The following is a 15,485-nucleotide window of genomic DNA, read 5'->3' as shown; positions in this document are numbered from 1 at the left end:
GGACAGTCCCCCCCTGGACACACTCAGGGTTACAATCAGTAGTTACAGGGACAGTCCCCCCCTGGGAACACTCAGGGTTACAGTCAGTAGTTACTGGGACAGTCCCCCCCTGGAGACACTCAGGGTTACAGTCAGTAGTTACAGATACAGTCCCCCCTGGGAACACTCAGGGTTACAGTCAGTAGTTACAGGGACAGTCCCCCCTGGAGAATTTTCTGAATCTGAACCAGGTCTCCTGTATGAAGCAACACGGCACCTCGTGATGAAATACTGCGGTGAAGTTGGCCGTAACCAGCTGGACTCCTGACACATGATGGTCCACCAGTTCCTGTTTCCCACCAGCGGCGGTACGATCCGGAATTCCGCTGATTTGCCTGTTTTACTATCTGTTTTACTTTCTGTTCGTCACTCGTGTTCCTTCATTATTGTACGAGTCTTGAAGGAACGTCTGAAGTTCACTCTGCTGCCTGCTGGTGACCTCGCTGACACTCTGGACGATGGGGAGCCAAACCAGCAAAGACCTTCAGGTCTGTTCCATCAAACCTCCTTTCAGTGTTGGAGATGAAGGACTGCTGGAGGATGAGGTCTTCTGAAGGTAATTTCTCTGGTCCTTCTGTCCAGGAGCTGGTTCCTGGTGACATGATGGAGATTCACCGCGGCCTCTACTGTCACTGGGCCCTTTATGTCGGGGACGGGGACGTTGTTCATGTCACGTCATCAGGTCTGTCAAGAGAATCCATGAATTTGTTCACTTTTATTTAGGTAATATTAATAATCTCTCTCGGCCCGTTTCCAGCAGGGAAGCTGGACGGCACCTTCTCACCTGGAGGCAAGGTCGTGGTGAAGCGGGAGAAGCTGGAGATGGTCGTGAGCAGCGACCGGTGCGAGGTGAACAACGCGCTGGACAGGAAGTACCAGCCACGAGGAACGCAGGACATCCTGAAGGACGCTGCAGACTGGGTCGGCAGGGACTATGACTACCACCTGCTGCTGGAGAACTGCGAGCACTTCGTCACCCTCCTCCGCTACGGGAAGGAGGAGTCCCGCCAGGTAGACCAGGGCTTCCCCAATCAATCATTAAAGTGACCTCTGACCTCGTCAGCTCAGCTTTGAAGGAGGTCCTCATATTTCACTTTAGTCACAGTGACGTTGAGCTCTGAGCAGAGAGCTCCGCCCCCTCCTGTTCACGACGTTCTGACGTGTGTTCTCCACCCCGACAGGTCCGGTCTCTGTTCTGGACCGCGGTCGGGGCGGCGGGGTCGGCCGGGGTCGCCGTCCTGCTGTATCGGGCCACTAAACCTGAGAAACAGGAAACGCTGGAGAAGAAAGGAGAAGTGAGAGAGGAGGCTGAGCCAGACGCTGCTCACATGAAAAATGATTCATTATTATAGTTATGATGTAAGATACATGTTTAAAAAAAACATATTGTTTATGGACAATTATTAATAAATATAGTTATTTTCTCTAAAATTGATGTAGATGGAGTATTTCATCATTAGATCAGAGTGATGGGCCAGTGGGGGTTAAGGAAGCGGACTCGTAATCAGAAGGTTGCGGGTTCGAATCCCCGTCCGCCGAGGTGCCACTGAGGTCCCCTTGATGAAGGACCCGTCCCCACACGCTGCTCCCCGGGCGCCTGTCATGGTGCCCACTGCTCACCAAGGGTGCTAGTTAAATACAGAGGACACATTTCACCGTGTGCTGTGCTGCTGTGTCTCACAGTCACGTTACTTGCACTATTTCATTATCATATCAGTCATGTTTTTTCAATTAAATTAAATTGAAAGAACGTCATTTGTCCCCGAGGGCCAATTTAAAAGACGTAGTGGAGCAGATGATAAATATCTCTCCATAACAGAGTAGGTCTGGGTGCGGTGAGGTGAGGTTCCAGTTGCATATCAGCGTTACACGAGAGGAAGGAACCGGTAAAGCTCCTGCAGATCAGCAGCAGCTACTTCTTTACATTTTGAGGATCATCTGACTGTCTGAATATGATTGTTAAAGAGCTGCCCTGCAAATGACCAAGTACGTCAGAACCGTCTTCACCGCCACCTACAGTCTGCTGGTCAAATGTACCGTGTTTGGCGTGGATTCGGGTTTATGTAGACATAAGTGAAAGCTGCATGAACAAGACAGAAAGAAATCTGATCAAGTCCCAAACGCTGCATTTCCACGTCTGTCTTCACTCATTCATTCATATTTTCAACACCATGCGACGTTCTGGTGACCTGAGCGTGATCGCATGGTCCTTTTTTGGGACGTTTGTCTGTAATTTAAAGGTACAGACGAGTCATCATGAACCAGAATATTTTTCAGGGCATTTTGAACAAAATAAAAGATTTTACATGATGTTCATGTCTAGAGACGGTTTCCGCCGTACCGGTACCGCATGGTGTAATACGCCATGCACCGACCGCACCATGCGGTATATTAGCCAACTACGGTATAAAAAAGATCTATGGATCAGTTCAGTAACAGGCGATATTGAAAGGGGTCGGTACGGTGGAAAGAACACCGGAAGTCCCAGGTCCACTACCGTCGGTAAGACGCTCTGGTACATGGTGTAAATGTTGGTCCCTCTTTCAACAGAGCAACCCAACAAGGGCAAAAAGGGCCAAAGGGAAGAAGTTGTGAACGAGAGACAAGTTTTAATGACAAATACCAGCACTCTGTCACCGTTTAACAAGAAGGCACAACGGAGTGAAGACAGGGACCAGGGACCAGGGACCGATGGACTGTGTACATGCTTACTGTTGGTGTTCTGGTTGAATCTCACATAACGTACCTTGAGAACAGAGTAACACAAGAGATCCACCAAAAAAAAAAAAAACATCAACAACGTAGTTTTGGTCTGTAGCAACACTCAAAAAAATGGATCTTGTAAAAATAAAGTGTTGTGACTCAATATTGATCTTAAATGAACTGAATATTATACCAGCGATTAATAATAAATACATTTACAGCTCAATATAATGACTAAATAACCGAGTACTAAAGCGGACCCACCAGAATTGATCAGGAATTGATAAGTAGCCGCTGCAACAATACGTTTTATTTCAGAACAATTTGCTATACATCCACGTTGAAGCTTCTACAAAACAACGTTACGTGATGTTACTGTTAACGTATAGATCATGAAATGTCCGGTCCGTCCTGTCCTTCTTGCTTCCTGAGAGAATATCAGACGTTTTTTTATATCTGGCGAGAAGCTCGGACAGATGTGCGATGGCGAGTGACCGTCCTCCACTAGTTTCTTACACAAAGTGGAGCTAAATCATCTAGCAATATCATTTTTGGTTTGTTATATGCACACAAGGGCTAAAATGTAGAAAATGAAGAGCACTTGTGAAAACCAGTTCATGCAGGTTTGGTGGAGGGAACAGGCAGGTGAACCCTGGGTGAAGGTGTGGAGGTATTAACTTCGTGATTGTCTCCATCAGTAACGGTGGAACGTAACAGGCACTGTGGGGTATGTGTTTGTGGGTGTAGCTCCATCTAGAAGGTTCCAGAAATCCTGGTCATCAACTGAAGCTCAGCACTGGTCAGAAGACGAGTGTCCAGCTTGACCTGCATGATTGTCACAACCTTCTGCTTGTTCTGCTGTGGGGCTGGAGGAAGCGCTGAATAAATAATAAAACATATGTAACAGAAACCATCGTTTCAGGTCCGTGGTTTCAGGAAGGAGCACTTTTTAGTGTAAGAAGGTAAGAAGGAGCTTCAGCTTCAGTCCATGATGACAGAGAGCAGAGCCATGACAGCGACTCCACAGCACAGGAGCAGAACCTGGAGCAGGGAGTGTCTGCAAAACACAGAGGATTTATGAAGACTCGTTGTTCAGTGACAGGACACCAGAGGTCCACGGTGAGGAGCCGTCACCTGGGGTTGGTCTCCTCTAGCAGATCAGGGACGACGTTGACCAGGGCGATGTAGAGGAACCCCCCCGAGGTGAAGGGCAGGATCCAGGCTGTGGCGTTTTCTGTTGAGCACCAGACGTTCACGTTACATGAAGGCAGCAGGATGAAGAAGCTCTGCTGTGTGGAGCCGCTCACCTGCACCATGATGAGACTGGGCAGACAGGGCGAAGCAGGCCCCCAGGACTCCGCCCAGCGCCGTGCAGAACTGCATCCGGGCAGCGCTCCACCGGTCAAACCCCGCCCTCAACAGGATGGCAAAGTCCCCCACCTACAGGAGAAGGAAGAGGAGGCGTCGACATGAACCACAGAGATCCCTGGTCCACGCGGATTATAGTCCTTAATCTGGCCTCCAAAAAGCAGCTTGGTACCAGAACCCATAGCTGATACCACCAGAGGTCTGGTGAGTCCAGGCCTCAGTGGGTCAGCGCTGTTATGCTAGAAAACGTGGAAGCATCTGTATTAGGTGTGAGGGTGTGTGTGTGTGTGTGTGTGTGTGTGTGTGTGTGTGTGTCAGTGAGACGTGGGGAAGATATAAAGCTGCCAATCCCCAGCCTGACGGACGTGAGGGGCGGACTCACCTCGTGCGGGATCTCATGCAGCAAGATGGCGAGGGTGGTGAGGAACCCGACCTGAGAACAGAACACAGATCACCATCCACACACGGGTGACCGTGGAAATGTGGCCTAACGAGGAACCAAGAGGTGAGTGTGTGCATGTGTGTGCCTTAACATATCAGACTGTGTGTGTGTGTGTGTGTGTGTGTGTGTGTGCAGGCATGTGTACATAATAAACCCAGTTCACTTCCTCTGAAGCTCCCACTCAACTCATGCTGTTATCCTTATGCTCCTCCAACTGGACCCAAACACACACACACACACCCACATCTCTCTCTCTCTCTCTCTCTCTCTCTCTCTCTCTCTCTCTCTCTCTCTATATATATATATATATATATAAGCATCGTAGCAACAATCAAAACTATTCATGCTAAATAAAAACTATTTTAAAAAGTAAATCTTCATTTCCTCACAGTAAAGTGAAGTATTAGTTGCTTTATGATGAATTCTATGATTCTTTTATGGAGGTTTTTCTCCAGATCTTGAAAGTGACGTGATTGTCATTGTGAGACGCTGCAGCGCAGCACACGGTGACTCGGTGAAACGTGTCCTCTGTATTTAACCGTCACCCTTGGTGACAGTGGGCACCATGACAGGCGCCCGGGGAGCAGCGTGTGGGGACGGTGCTTCGACGTTACTGAAGACATTTCTACATGTTGTGGACCGTAAACGACCTTCAGCGCTCGGTCAGGACGCCGCACCGGTGCCAGCGCCCGTTCTGTCCCTTTTAGATAATCGGACATGGCGACCGCCTGATCCCGGCTTACATCAGTCCTGGGTCTGTCTCCAGGCCGCAGGAGCGGGCAGGACGCCCAGGCGGGACCGACGCCATGTCCAGACCACGCCCGGCTTCACTCACCTTCCTGCTCACCAGGAAACTACCGGCCACCGCCAGGCCGTGGGTGAAGTTGTCGATGCAGTTCGCCAGCAGGTTCAGGTAGCCACTGGTCTGCGAGGGAGACAAGATCTTTATCATTCAAACAACACCTGAGATCAGGCAGGAGGCATCATGTCCTCAGGACCAGGACAGGTCCACACCTGACCATCTCATCACTACCCTGCGATTTCAGTCCATTTCTACTGAACATTCCGTTCCTTCTACATACGGTGTCAGTGCAGCGTCCACAGACACGTCCATGTCTGTGTCTTGTTCCCTCCTCATTCTATAACTACGTACAGCATAAACATGGTGGTTCAGGACGCCTTTCACTGCATGTTGTACTGTTATAACTATGTAACAAACACACACTCACACACACACACACACACACACACACACACAACATGCCTCACCTTGATCTTGGGCGGGGCCGGGAGACGGGAGCTCAGTGCAGATTTCGCTTCACGGCAGATCCCATTGGACTGGGTGGAAAAGACAGAGATCCTGTTACACGAGCAGCACTCGGACCAACAGACCTGGGCCCTCGTTTATCAAACCTACAAATTCAATTTACTATGAAAATCTGTCAAAGATGTACATTTTTATCCTTAAAGAAGATGTTTTAATATGAAGTTGATTTAATTTTTGTGAAGAAATGTTAATTCATAATTAACAGTAAAAGAATGACGAGTTTGAGAACAGCTCTTTATTATCATCCTAAAAGATCATAATTTCTTTCTTTACTAATTTATTAATATGTTTGTATTTCCAAATTGTTAAAGAGACAACGACAAATGAGCACCGTTCTGCACATTGCTAGTTTTAAATGTTTAATAAATCAGACACAAAATGAATGTGTTTTAAGCCTTTTTGCTTTACGCTGGTTAGGGTTCTTGGCTGAGGAGGTACTGAAAAAGATTTTGAGAACCGCCGAGTCCAGTCAAAGAGTCGCAACATAACCACTCGGCTGTGGTGGTTTCTGGATATCGGCAGAGGCAGAAAACCCGGAAACATGAACCAAAACCGATTAAATTTACTCTCTGAAAACAGTAAAATAGCAAACTGAGTAAAGCTGTGGATGTCCACAAAAATGATAAAAAGTTATATAAGCGTCGGGTTTCACCAGCATGTCCCATTAAACTTGGTCTTAGAATTTGTGCATTCGTGCTTAAATCGGCCGCATCTTCCGACATGGAAACGACGCTCCGTCGGTCCCCGTCCCCAAAACTGGCTGTGGGAACTAATCTATGAATCGGTAGACTGCTCGCTACTCCCCCCACAGGTGAAATGTTAACACTGCCGGTACCAGTCATCCTATGGGATGAAATCAAATTTATATTAAAGAGATTTGTGAAAAGGTTTGTGAACAATGTTACACTGCAAGAGGGGCTCAACCACGATTCTGCACGGGAAGTTGCAGGTTCGCCGCGATTCTGCACGGGAAGTTGAAACTTCGCCGCGATTCTGCACGGGAAGGTGCAACTTCGCCGCGATTCTGCACGGGAAGGTGCAACTTCGCCGCGATTCTGCACGGGAAGGTGCAACTTCGCCGCGATTCTGCACGGGAAGGTGCAACTTCGCCGCGATTCTGCACGGGAAGTTGCAACTTCGCCGCGATTCTGCACGGGAAGGTGCAACTTCGCCGCGATTCTGCACGGGAAGGTGCAACTTCGCCGCGATTCTGCACGGGAAGGTGCAAAGTTCGCCGCGATTTCTGCACGGGAAGTTGCCAACTTCGCCGCGATTCTGCACGGGAAGTTGCGACTTCGCCGCGATTCTGCACGGGAAGTTGCGACTTCGCCGCGATTCTGCACGGGAAGTTGCGACATCGCCGCGATTCTGCACGGGAAGTTGCGACTTCGCCGCGATTCTGCGATTCTGCACGGGGAAGGTGCAACTTCGCCGCGATTCTGCACGGGAAGTTGCAACTTCGCCGCGATTCTGCACGGGAAGTTGCAACTTCGCCGCGATTCATCTGCACGGGAAGTTGCAACTTCGCCGCGAATTCTGTCTGACGGGAAAGTTGCAAACTTCGCCGCGATTGCTGCACGTGAAGGTTGCAACTTCTGCCGCGATTCCTGCACGGGAAGTGTTGCAACGTCGGGGTCGCGATTCGGCACGGGAAAGTTGCAACTTCGCCGCGATTCCTGCACGGGAAGGTTGCAACTTCGCGGCCGGCGATTGCAAACTGGGAATATCTGCACTGGGAAAGTTGCAACTTCGCCGCGATTCTGCACGGGAAGTTGCAACTTCGCCGCGATTCTGCCGGGAGTTCACTTCGCCGATGCGAAAACTGAGTATGCAACTTCGCCACGATTCTGCACGGGAAGTTGAAACTTCGCCGCGATTCTGCACAGGAAGTTGAAACTTCGCCACGATTCTGCACAGGAAGTTGAAACTTCGCCACGATTCTGTATGGGAACTTGCAGGTTGAAACTTCGGCACGATTCTGCACGGGAAGTTGAAACTTCGGCAGGATTCTGTACGGGAAGTTGAAACTTCGGCACGATTTTGTACGGGAAGTTGCAGGTTCGCCAGGATTCTGTACGGGAAGTTGCAAGTTCGTAGCGTCGTAATTGTTATGGCCGTAAAAAAAAGCGCCCAAGGGGAAGTCCAAGGGGAAATTTTAATAATTAATAATTATAAAAATTATAATAATAATAATTAAGTGGAATGTCAGATTGCTTATAAAAGGAGTAGCACACTCCACTGCTATGGGCTGGATAAGTGTGTAAAGTTTCATGGATGTACGCTGAAAATTGTATGAAGAGTTGCATATAGAAAATAAGGCAGGAAAAAAAAGAATAATAAAAAGCCGGAAGCCGGAATAATTCAAAGAAATAGAAGAACAGTATTTAATTGGAGGTGCATGAGGATATATGGTTTTGAAATGACTTGCAATGCTGCAGTACCTCTGTTCTGCCACTAGACTCTGATATTTAAGAACATTTTTCCACGCGAAGAAGAAAACGTTAGAAGAATGTGTGATAAACAAGGGCCCTGGATGTCTGCTGTCTTGTCAGACTTCATGTCCTATTCGTGGGGAAGCTCCAGAGAACGTGAAAAGACTCACAGCAGGACCGGTGCTGCAAGGAGCCTCGTCTGGAAACATCTTCTCCAGCAACAAGAAGGCCAGCAGACCCAGAATGACCCACAATCCCTGGCTCCTGTAGTGCTGCTCATGCGCTCCAGCTGGCAACATGTTCAACCAAGACGTTCTTTACACATCTGACCTTCCCAGAGCATTAAAATCCAGAAGTGACGAACTGACCAGGGCTGCAGATGTGTGACCAGGCCTCAGGGAGCAGGTGCAGGAAAACGTCACCGAGGAGACCCCCGATCGCGAAGCTCAGCAGCTTCTTCAGCTTCTGACAGCCATCTGATGGACATGGAGGACACAGAGAAACAAACACAAATTATTCATATTAAAAATGTTTCAATATGAATCAAAACCCTGAAATATTTCATCAGACCGATGACCCCCAACTGACGGGTGAAGTTTATTGCGGCCCCTGGTGGCTCCAACCGCTACTACAATCCAAAAAGAAGTAAACAAACCCACCGATCGAGCTCCAGTGAAATAAAGTACATCTATTTCTTACTAAAGTATAACGGCGGCAGCCTCCAGACTAAACAGCATTCCTTCACCATGACGACCAAACTCCGCCCTCACGCAGGATTACAGGGGGCAGGCGGGGCTGAGGTGGATGAGCGATGGGAGAACTGCGCCCCTCTCAGGACGTCCGTCATACAGCAAAAGAATGAGAGCAGTGGGTGTGGCTGGCAGCTGAAGAAACTGACCAATCAGCTTTCACACCTGATCCCAGTTCTCAGAAGCAATAGAACAACAACTGCAGAATGATAAGGAGCCTGAAGGTAGACCAGGCCTGACCTGGTGTCAGAAGAAACCACAGCTGCTCCGTCATTTTACAGAATGAACGAATTCCGCAGGGCAGGTTCACACACAACTTGCCCTCAAGCTCCGCCCAGACTGTCCTGCTACAGAGCTGACGTCCAAACATCCGCAGAGGCATCTGAGACACAGTCAGGTCCAAAAGGAGAAGGCTGGACTGAATTTAGAGCAGGTCCTTCACGTGCTACTGAGTCTAAATTAACCCTGAATCAACAGCAGACGTGGAAATTTCCAGACCTCCACCTCACACTGCAGCTACAGAGTGACGAGGATGATGGAGGAACCGAGTCTAACCACACAGAGCAGCTGTGGTGCACCATGGGGCAGCGGGCAAGGAACTGGACCCGCAATCAGAAGGTTGCAGGTTCGAATCCCGATCCGCCTCGGTGCCACTCAGGTACCGTCCCCACACGCTGCTCCCCGGGCGCCTGTCATGGTGCCCACTGTCACCAAGGGTGATAGTTAAATACAGAGGACACGTTTCACTGTGTTACCGTGTGCTGTGCTGCAGAGTTTCACAATGACAATCACTCCACTTTCTTTCTTTCTTTTTTCTAAATCTCAGTATAGGTTCTTTTTTGTGACCAGACTTACCCGCAGTCTTCAGCGCAGCTCCAGCCTCAATGGGGATGATGAGGAGGGGGAAGATGCCACTGAGACCCACGGCGATGGAGCCGGCCAGTGAGCAGAGCCACACGTCAGTGTCGCCTCGAGAAAAAAGCTCCGTCATCGTGCGGAAGCCCAGAAGCTCCTCCACACACCACGGCCCGGGGCCAGCTGCCGCTGGCGTCGCCTGGGCGACCACAGTCTGCGTCATCTTCTTCCCACCCGACGACACCGCGGAGGCCACCACCAGAAGGGCGGCGCCAGCAACCAGAGTGGACGAAGCCCAAACGGGCTGCTGGGTGGAAGCTCTCATCCGTACCAAGGTCTGAAAAGCAGTCTGGAGCAGCAACCAGGGAGCTGGGGAGACATGGGCAGATTTTCCATGTTCAGTTCTCATGTGCGTGCTTATGAAAGTGAAAGTGAAGTGATGGTCATTGTGAGACATTGCAGCACATCACACGGTGACACAATGAAACGTGTCCTCAGCATTTAACCATCACCCTTAGTGAGAAGTGGGCAAGACAGGAGCAGTGTGTGGGTACCTCGGCAGTTCGGGATTCGAACCGGTAACCTTCTGATTATGGGGCTGCTGATTTAACCGCGATGCTGAACCAGATCACCAGATCACACACATTCTACATTTACCCACAACTACATACCAAAATACACTCAACACTCACAATACACAGCAAGAACTGAGCTGAGACGCACGGCGATGCTGAACCAGATCACCAACCAGATCACCAGATCACACACATTAATACATTTACCCACAACTACATACCAAAATACACTCAACAATCACAATACACAGCAAGAACTGAGCTGAGACGCACGGCAATGCTGAACTAGATCACCAGATCTCCAACCAGATCACACACATTCTACATTTACCCACAACTACATACCAAAATACACTCAACACTCACAATACACAGCAAGAACTGAGCTGAGACGCACGCCGATGCTGAACCAGATCACCAGATCACCAACCAGATCACCAGATCCACACAATTAATACATTTACCCACAACTACATACCAAAATACACTCAAACAATCACAATACACAGCAAGAACTGAGCTGAGACGCACGGCAATGCTGAACCAGATCACCAGATCACCAACCAGATCACACACATTCTACATTTACCCACAACTACAAACCGAAATACACTCAACACTCACAATACACAGCAAGAACTGAGCTGAGACGCACGGCGATGCTGAACCAGATCACCAACCAGATCACCAACCAGATCACCAGATCACACACATTCTACATTACCCACAACTACATACCAAAATACACTCAACAATCACAATACACAGCAAGAACTGAGCTGAGACGCACGGCGATGCTGAACCAGATCACCAGATCTCAAACCAGATCACACACATTCTACATTTGTTTCCTATCAGTCCAACATCATCTACTGCAGCATCTTACATAAGATAACAGAGTGGATATTTTTACATTATATTCCTGTTAAAATGAGATTCAAATCAGTACTCTGGTTAAAAAGAAGCTCGCAATGGAATTAATGGATTTCAACATGATAAAACATAAAATAATCCCTTGCAGTTCAATTCATGACTGACGCTGAGTTTTGGTGCGATGGAGGAAAGATTCAAGTTTCCTCCTCATGATCCTGGTACCAACACGACATTCCTGTCGCCACAACTGTCACCATCAGCGACCTAAACAGAGTCTGCGCGGCCACGTTACCCGGCGCGGATTCCTGCGGGTCGGACTCCGGCGTGTCCCTGCCATCCAGCTCCTCTCCGTCCGGGCTCCACGTCTGCCGCCCCGGAGCGGAAGCGCCGCACTGGTACTTCCGGTGTGACGCGTGGCGCTGCGCAGCGCTCTTCCGCGTTACTTCCTTTACTGTCGCTTTTAAAAAGTTCCTTTAAATTGGAATATTATTGTACTTGTACTTCCAAATTCAAATTGTATTTGTCACATACACAGTCCATACACGGTATGATATGCAGTGAAATGGTTTAGCGACTGTTTTGGTGCGAATGGCTTAGCAAACATTGTAAACATAACCAAATATTACACTTTTATGTCTTTAACATAAAACATAAAATATGTGTAACAGGTAGGGTGAAGGTGTGCAAATGAGTGAAGTCAAAGTATAATTAAAAAGTTAAAAAAGTAAAAAAAAAATGGTGTAAAAGTAAAAAGTTTGTGCAAGGTTTCTGGGGAGATTGAGTACAGAAGTGATTGAGAGTGAAAGTGCTGGACTGTATTACAGTTCTATGAAGTGTTGTGGTTGTTGAGAGTTCATATAACCTGCGGGAAGAAGCTACATTTACATTTACAGCATTTACCAGACGCCCTTATCCTGACTTACAGTCAGTAGTTACAGGGACAGTCCCCCCCTGGACACACTCAGGGTTAAGTGTCCTGCTCAGGGACACGATGGTAGTAAGTGGGGTTTGAACCTGGGTCTTAATGGTTTGTAGGCGAGCTTACCCTAGAAGCTCCTCCTCATCCTCTGTGTTGGACTTCAGGGAGTGGAAGCGCTTCCATGATCGCAGCAGAGAGAACAGTCCATTGTTGGGGTGGCTGAGGTCCTTCACGATCTCTGAGCATCTCTGATGAAGTCTCTGACCAGCCGTTCTCAGTAAGAACAGAACACTTGTATTTACTCCTGTACTGCACTTTCCAGTTCTCCATCTGTCCAAAGACATTAATACATCTTATAATAATTAAAACATCATAACACCAATACTACAAACTTCCTGCCAAGTTGAATCCTCCTAGTGGACTCCCTTGTGTCAGTCAGCTCTGAAAATGGCCCTGATTGGAATTGGAATTGCTCTCAGACATGTTAGCTCTCCTGGGCGGTGGTGGCCTGGCGGGTAAGGAAGTGGAGGTTCAAGGTTCAAATGTGGGGTGCCACCCCACCCACTGCTCCCCGGGCCGGGTGGGGCGATCACAGCTGTCCATTTGGCAGTTCTGACTCAAGTGACTCAGTGAGTGACTCAGTGAGTTAGTGAGTGACTCAGAGTTTGAATCCCAAAAAGGGCCCTTCTTCAAATGTTCTTATTTCTTTATTGTCTGTTACATGACAAATGAAATTTAAAGTGGAGAACAGAATGACCAGAATGACCATTGGCCTGTTAGTGACCAGTGGGTGGGGAGAAGAGTGGACACACAGGGCCCGAGGTGGGTAGAAAACGAGTTATAATTTACTGTAGGGGATTTACGAGGGAAGATGGTGTAGGGGGCAGGGGGGAACGTCTCTCCAGCCCAGTATAGACTGATCCTCAAGTAAACGCTCTGTGTGGTGTGGTGTGTGTGTGTGTGTGTGTGTGTACTGATTTTACTAAATAAATGTTTCCCGCCTCTAGGACGTAACCGGCAAGATCACCACAGGCTCCGGTCAGGGACAGAGCGTTACAAAACATTACTTTTTAAATAAGTTCACTCGTACTTTCGCTACAACGGGCCAACACTCGACGCATTACTTTTTAAAACCATTTATATGCCTGTTCTTGCCTGACAGACTTGACCAGTAGATCTACACATGACCATGTTTCACCGACAACAATCTCATGACACCGTATCACCAATCAGACGTAGCCACGCAGTCACATGGCCGCACGCAGGAACCCGTCACGCGAAAAACGTGACGCCACAGCAACAGCACCCAGTACACACAGAGAAATGTGGTCCTCTGCATTTAACCATGACCTGGGGGGTCAATCACAAGGCCCGTCAGGCCAACCACGGTGACACACTATACATTTTCTGTACGTTTCAGCTGTTTTATTTCATATTTCAGCCCTAACACATCTAATAACACATATAATTAGCATATATAACATAGTTAGTACTCTGAGATTTACTACAAATCATACTTTAATAAGTAATGAATATAAATATTATTAGGAAATACCAGAATTAGCATTTTTCTGTTTGAATTCAATAATGTTTCCATAAAATAAGTGAAATATTACAATCCAACAGTCCCTCAGTACTTGAGTACTTTTTTAACTACACACTTTTGTTCTCTTACATGAGTAATTATATTTTAATGAATAATTTTTACTTGTACTTGAGTGTTATTAGTATTTATTCATACTTGAGTAAAATGACTGCCGTTCCAGGACCTGATCTGCAGGGGTCCCCATCACCACATCCGAAAAACCGGATCAGACCAGCTGTGCAGTGATGGGCCTGTAATTTCACACTTTTCTTAAGTTGGCGTCTCCATATCTTTTTACTGATTTGGTTGGTTTGAGCGAACCCGTTGCTAGATACCGTATCACAGATTCCATCATTACTGTAATCAGGAGAATATCTTCTAAAGGGAGCCCGTACTGTTACAGGAGCCCGCTGCGCATTGTCAAATCGTGTCCCTGAGCAGGACACTTAACCCTGAGTGTCTCCAGGGGGGGACTGTCCCTGTAACTACTGACTGTAAGTCGCTCTGAATAAGGGCGTCTGGTAAATACTGTAAATGTAAATGTAGGATGTAAGTTGTGATCTCAAGATACTGACTTGCGCAGGACCTTCTCATCGTTGTTCTGCCTTGTGTTCAGGCCAAATGTGTATGTATAATTCTGAAATAATTTCGGCTGTTTTTATATGGTTAAAAATGTTGTATGTTGTACCATCATTCCGCCCCAGAAAACTGTAATTATTATTTCTACCAGCAATGGACAAGCTTGGACATATAAAACCGTGTTGATTACAAACTCCACTGAAATGGTGTCTTACTAATAAATGATTGATTCAGTAAAGGTTTCCTACTGAATCTTTGTTGGAAATTTTGGAGAATGTTCTAGCAGCGTGCGTCTTGTTACAGCCACTTCTGAGAATAGTTTGAAGAACAACAGCGCGGTTCTCAGAAAGCCCACAATGCTGGACATGCCGTGGCTCTGAGCAGAAGTCCTGTGCTTCTCAGTGACATTTGGAACAGGATTTGATTTGAAGTCACACACGTCTGATTGGAGGCAGCGGCCTTTGTTCGGCAAGACTGTTGTGCTTTGTACTGAAGAAAGGGTTCACTTCTCCATTTCCCAAAATGCATTGCATCCTATATTTGCTTGTCCCATGCTTACATTTGGCTCAGGAGTGGGCGAGTGTTCTGATGAAATGAGAAGTTAAGTGCAATATACAGAATTTATATTTATGTACATGGAGATGAAGGACATGATTTATGGAAACAGACATATAAAATGTCACAGACGGGCGTGGTCGACTTCTGTTCTCACTTGTGTGAACATCTTGGCATCGTGCTGCACATGCTGTGACAAGTATGACGTTCTCAGCTGCTGATGGGTCCAGCTCAGGAACAATCCTGACTTTGATGTGACTCCAATAATCCCAATACTCTCTATAACCCTCCATAACCGCTTAGTCTACTCAGCACAGGGGCTGGACGGTCCAGAGAATTTACTGACCAGCCCTGGCCCAGTAACAGAGCCGTTTTACCATCTGGGCAGGAGGGGGTTAATAAGAACCCACGGACAAAAATACAGAAAATACTGATTCACGCAGTCAGCTTGAGCAACACGTACAGAAAGATGAAGTCAAATCGG

At 47.6% G+C, this 15,485-nt stretch overlaps 2 protein-coding genes across 2 annotated transcripts; one reads left to right on the top strand and one right to left on the bottom strand.

Annotated features, from left to right (window-relative positions):
* The first annotated feature begins 339 nt into the window (after nucleotides 1-339).
* Nucleotides 340-1,470, top strand: LOC114781735 (HRAS-like suppressor 3). Its single transcript, XM_028968110.1, has 4 exons — nucleotides 340-527; nucleotides 622-721; nucleotides 797-1,050; nucleotides 1,221-1,470. The coding sequence occupies exons 1-4, from the start codon at nucleotides 498-500 to the stop codon at nucleotides 1,389-1,391; spliced, it is 555 nt and encodes a 184-aa protein (XP_028823943.1). The 5' UTR covers nucleotides 340-497; the 3' UTR covers nucleotides 1,392-1,470.
* Nucleotides 1,471-3,032: 1,562 nt separating this feature from the next.
* LOC114781719 (zinc transporter ZIP13-like) lies at nucleotides 3,033-11,744 on the bottom strand. The gene is made up of 10 exons (XM_028968092.1): nucleotides 11,656-11,744; nucleotides 9,916-10,284; nucleotides 8,680-8,787; nucleotides 8,482-8,600; nucleotides 5,822-5,890; nucleotides 5,388-5,477; nucleotides 4,493-4,543; nucleotides 4,050-4,182; nucleotides 3,877-3,976; nucleotides 3,033-3,799 (listed from the first exon to the last, which is right to left on the bottom strand). Exons 2-10 carry the CDS (start codon nucleotides 10,238-10,240, stop codon nucleotides 3,724-3,726), a joined length of 1,071 nt encoding a protein of 356 aa, XP_028823925.1. The 5' UTR covers nucleotides 10,241-10,284; nucleotides 11,656-11,744; the 3' UTR covers nucleotides 3,033-3,723.
* Nucleotides 11,745-15,485: the final 3,741 nt, after the last annotated feature.

The sequence above is a fragment of the Denticeps clupeoides genome, unplaced genomic scaffold (assembly GCF_900700375.1).
Source record: "Denticeps clupeoides unplaced genomic scaffold, fDenClu1.1, whole genome shotgun sequence".
Taxonomy (NCBI): Eukaryota; Metazoa; Chordata; class Actinopteri; order Clupeiformes; family Denticipitidae; genus Denticeps; species Denticeps clupeoides.
This window is presented reverse-complemented; position numbering and strand designations above follow the sequence as displayed.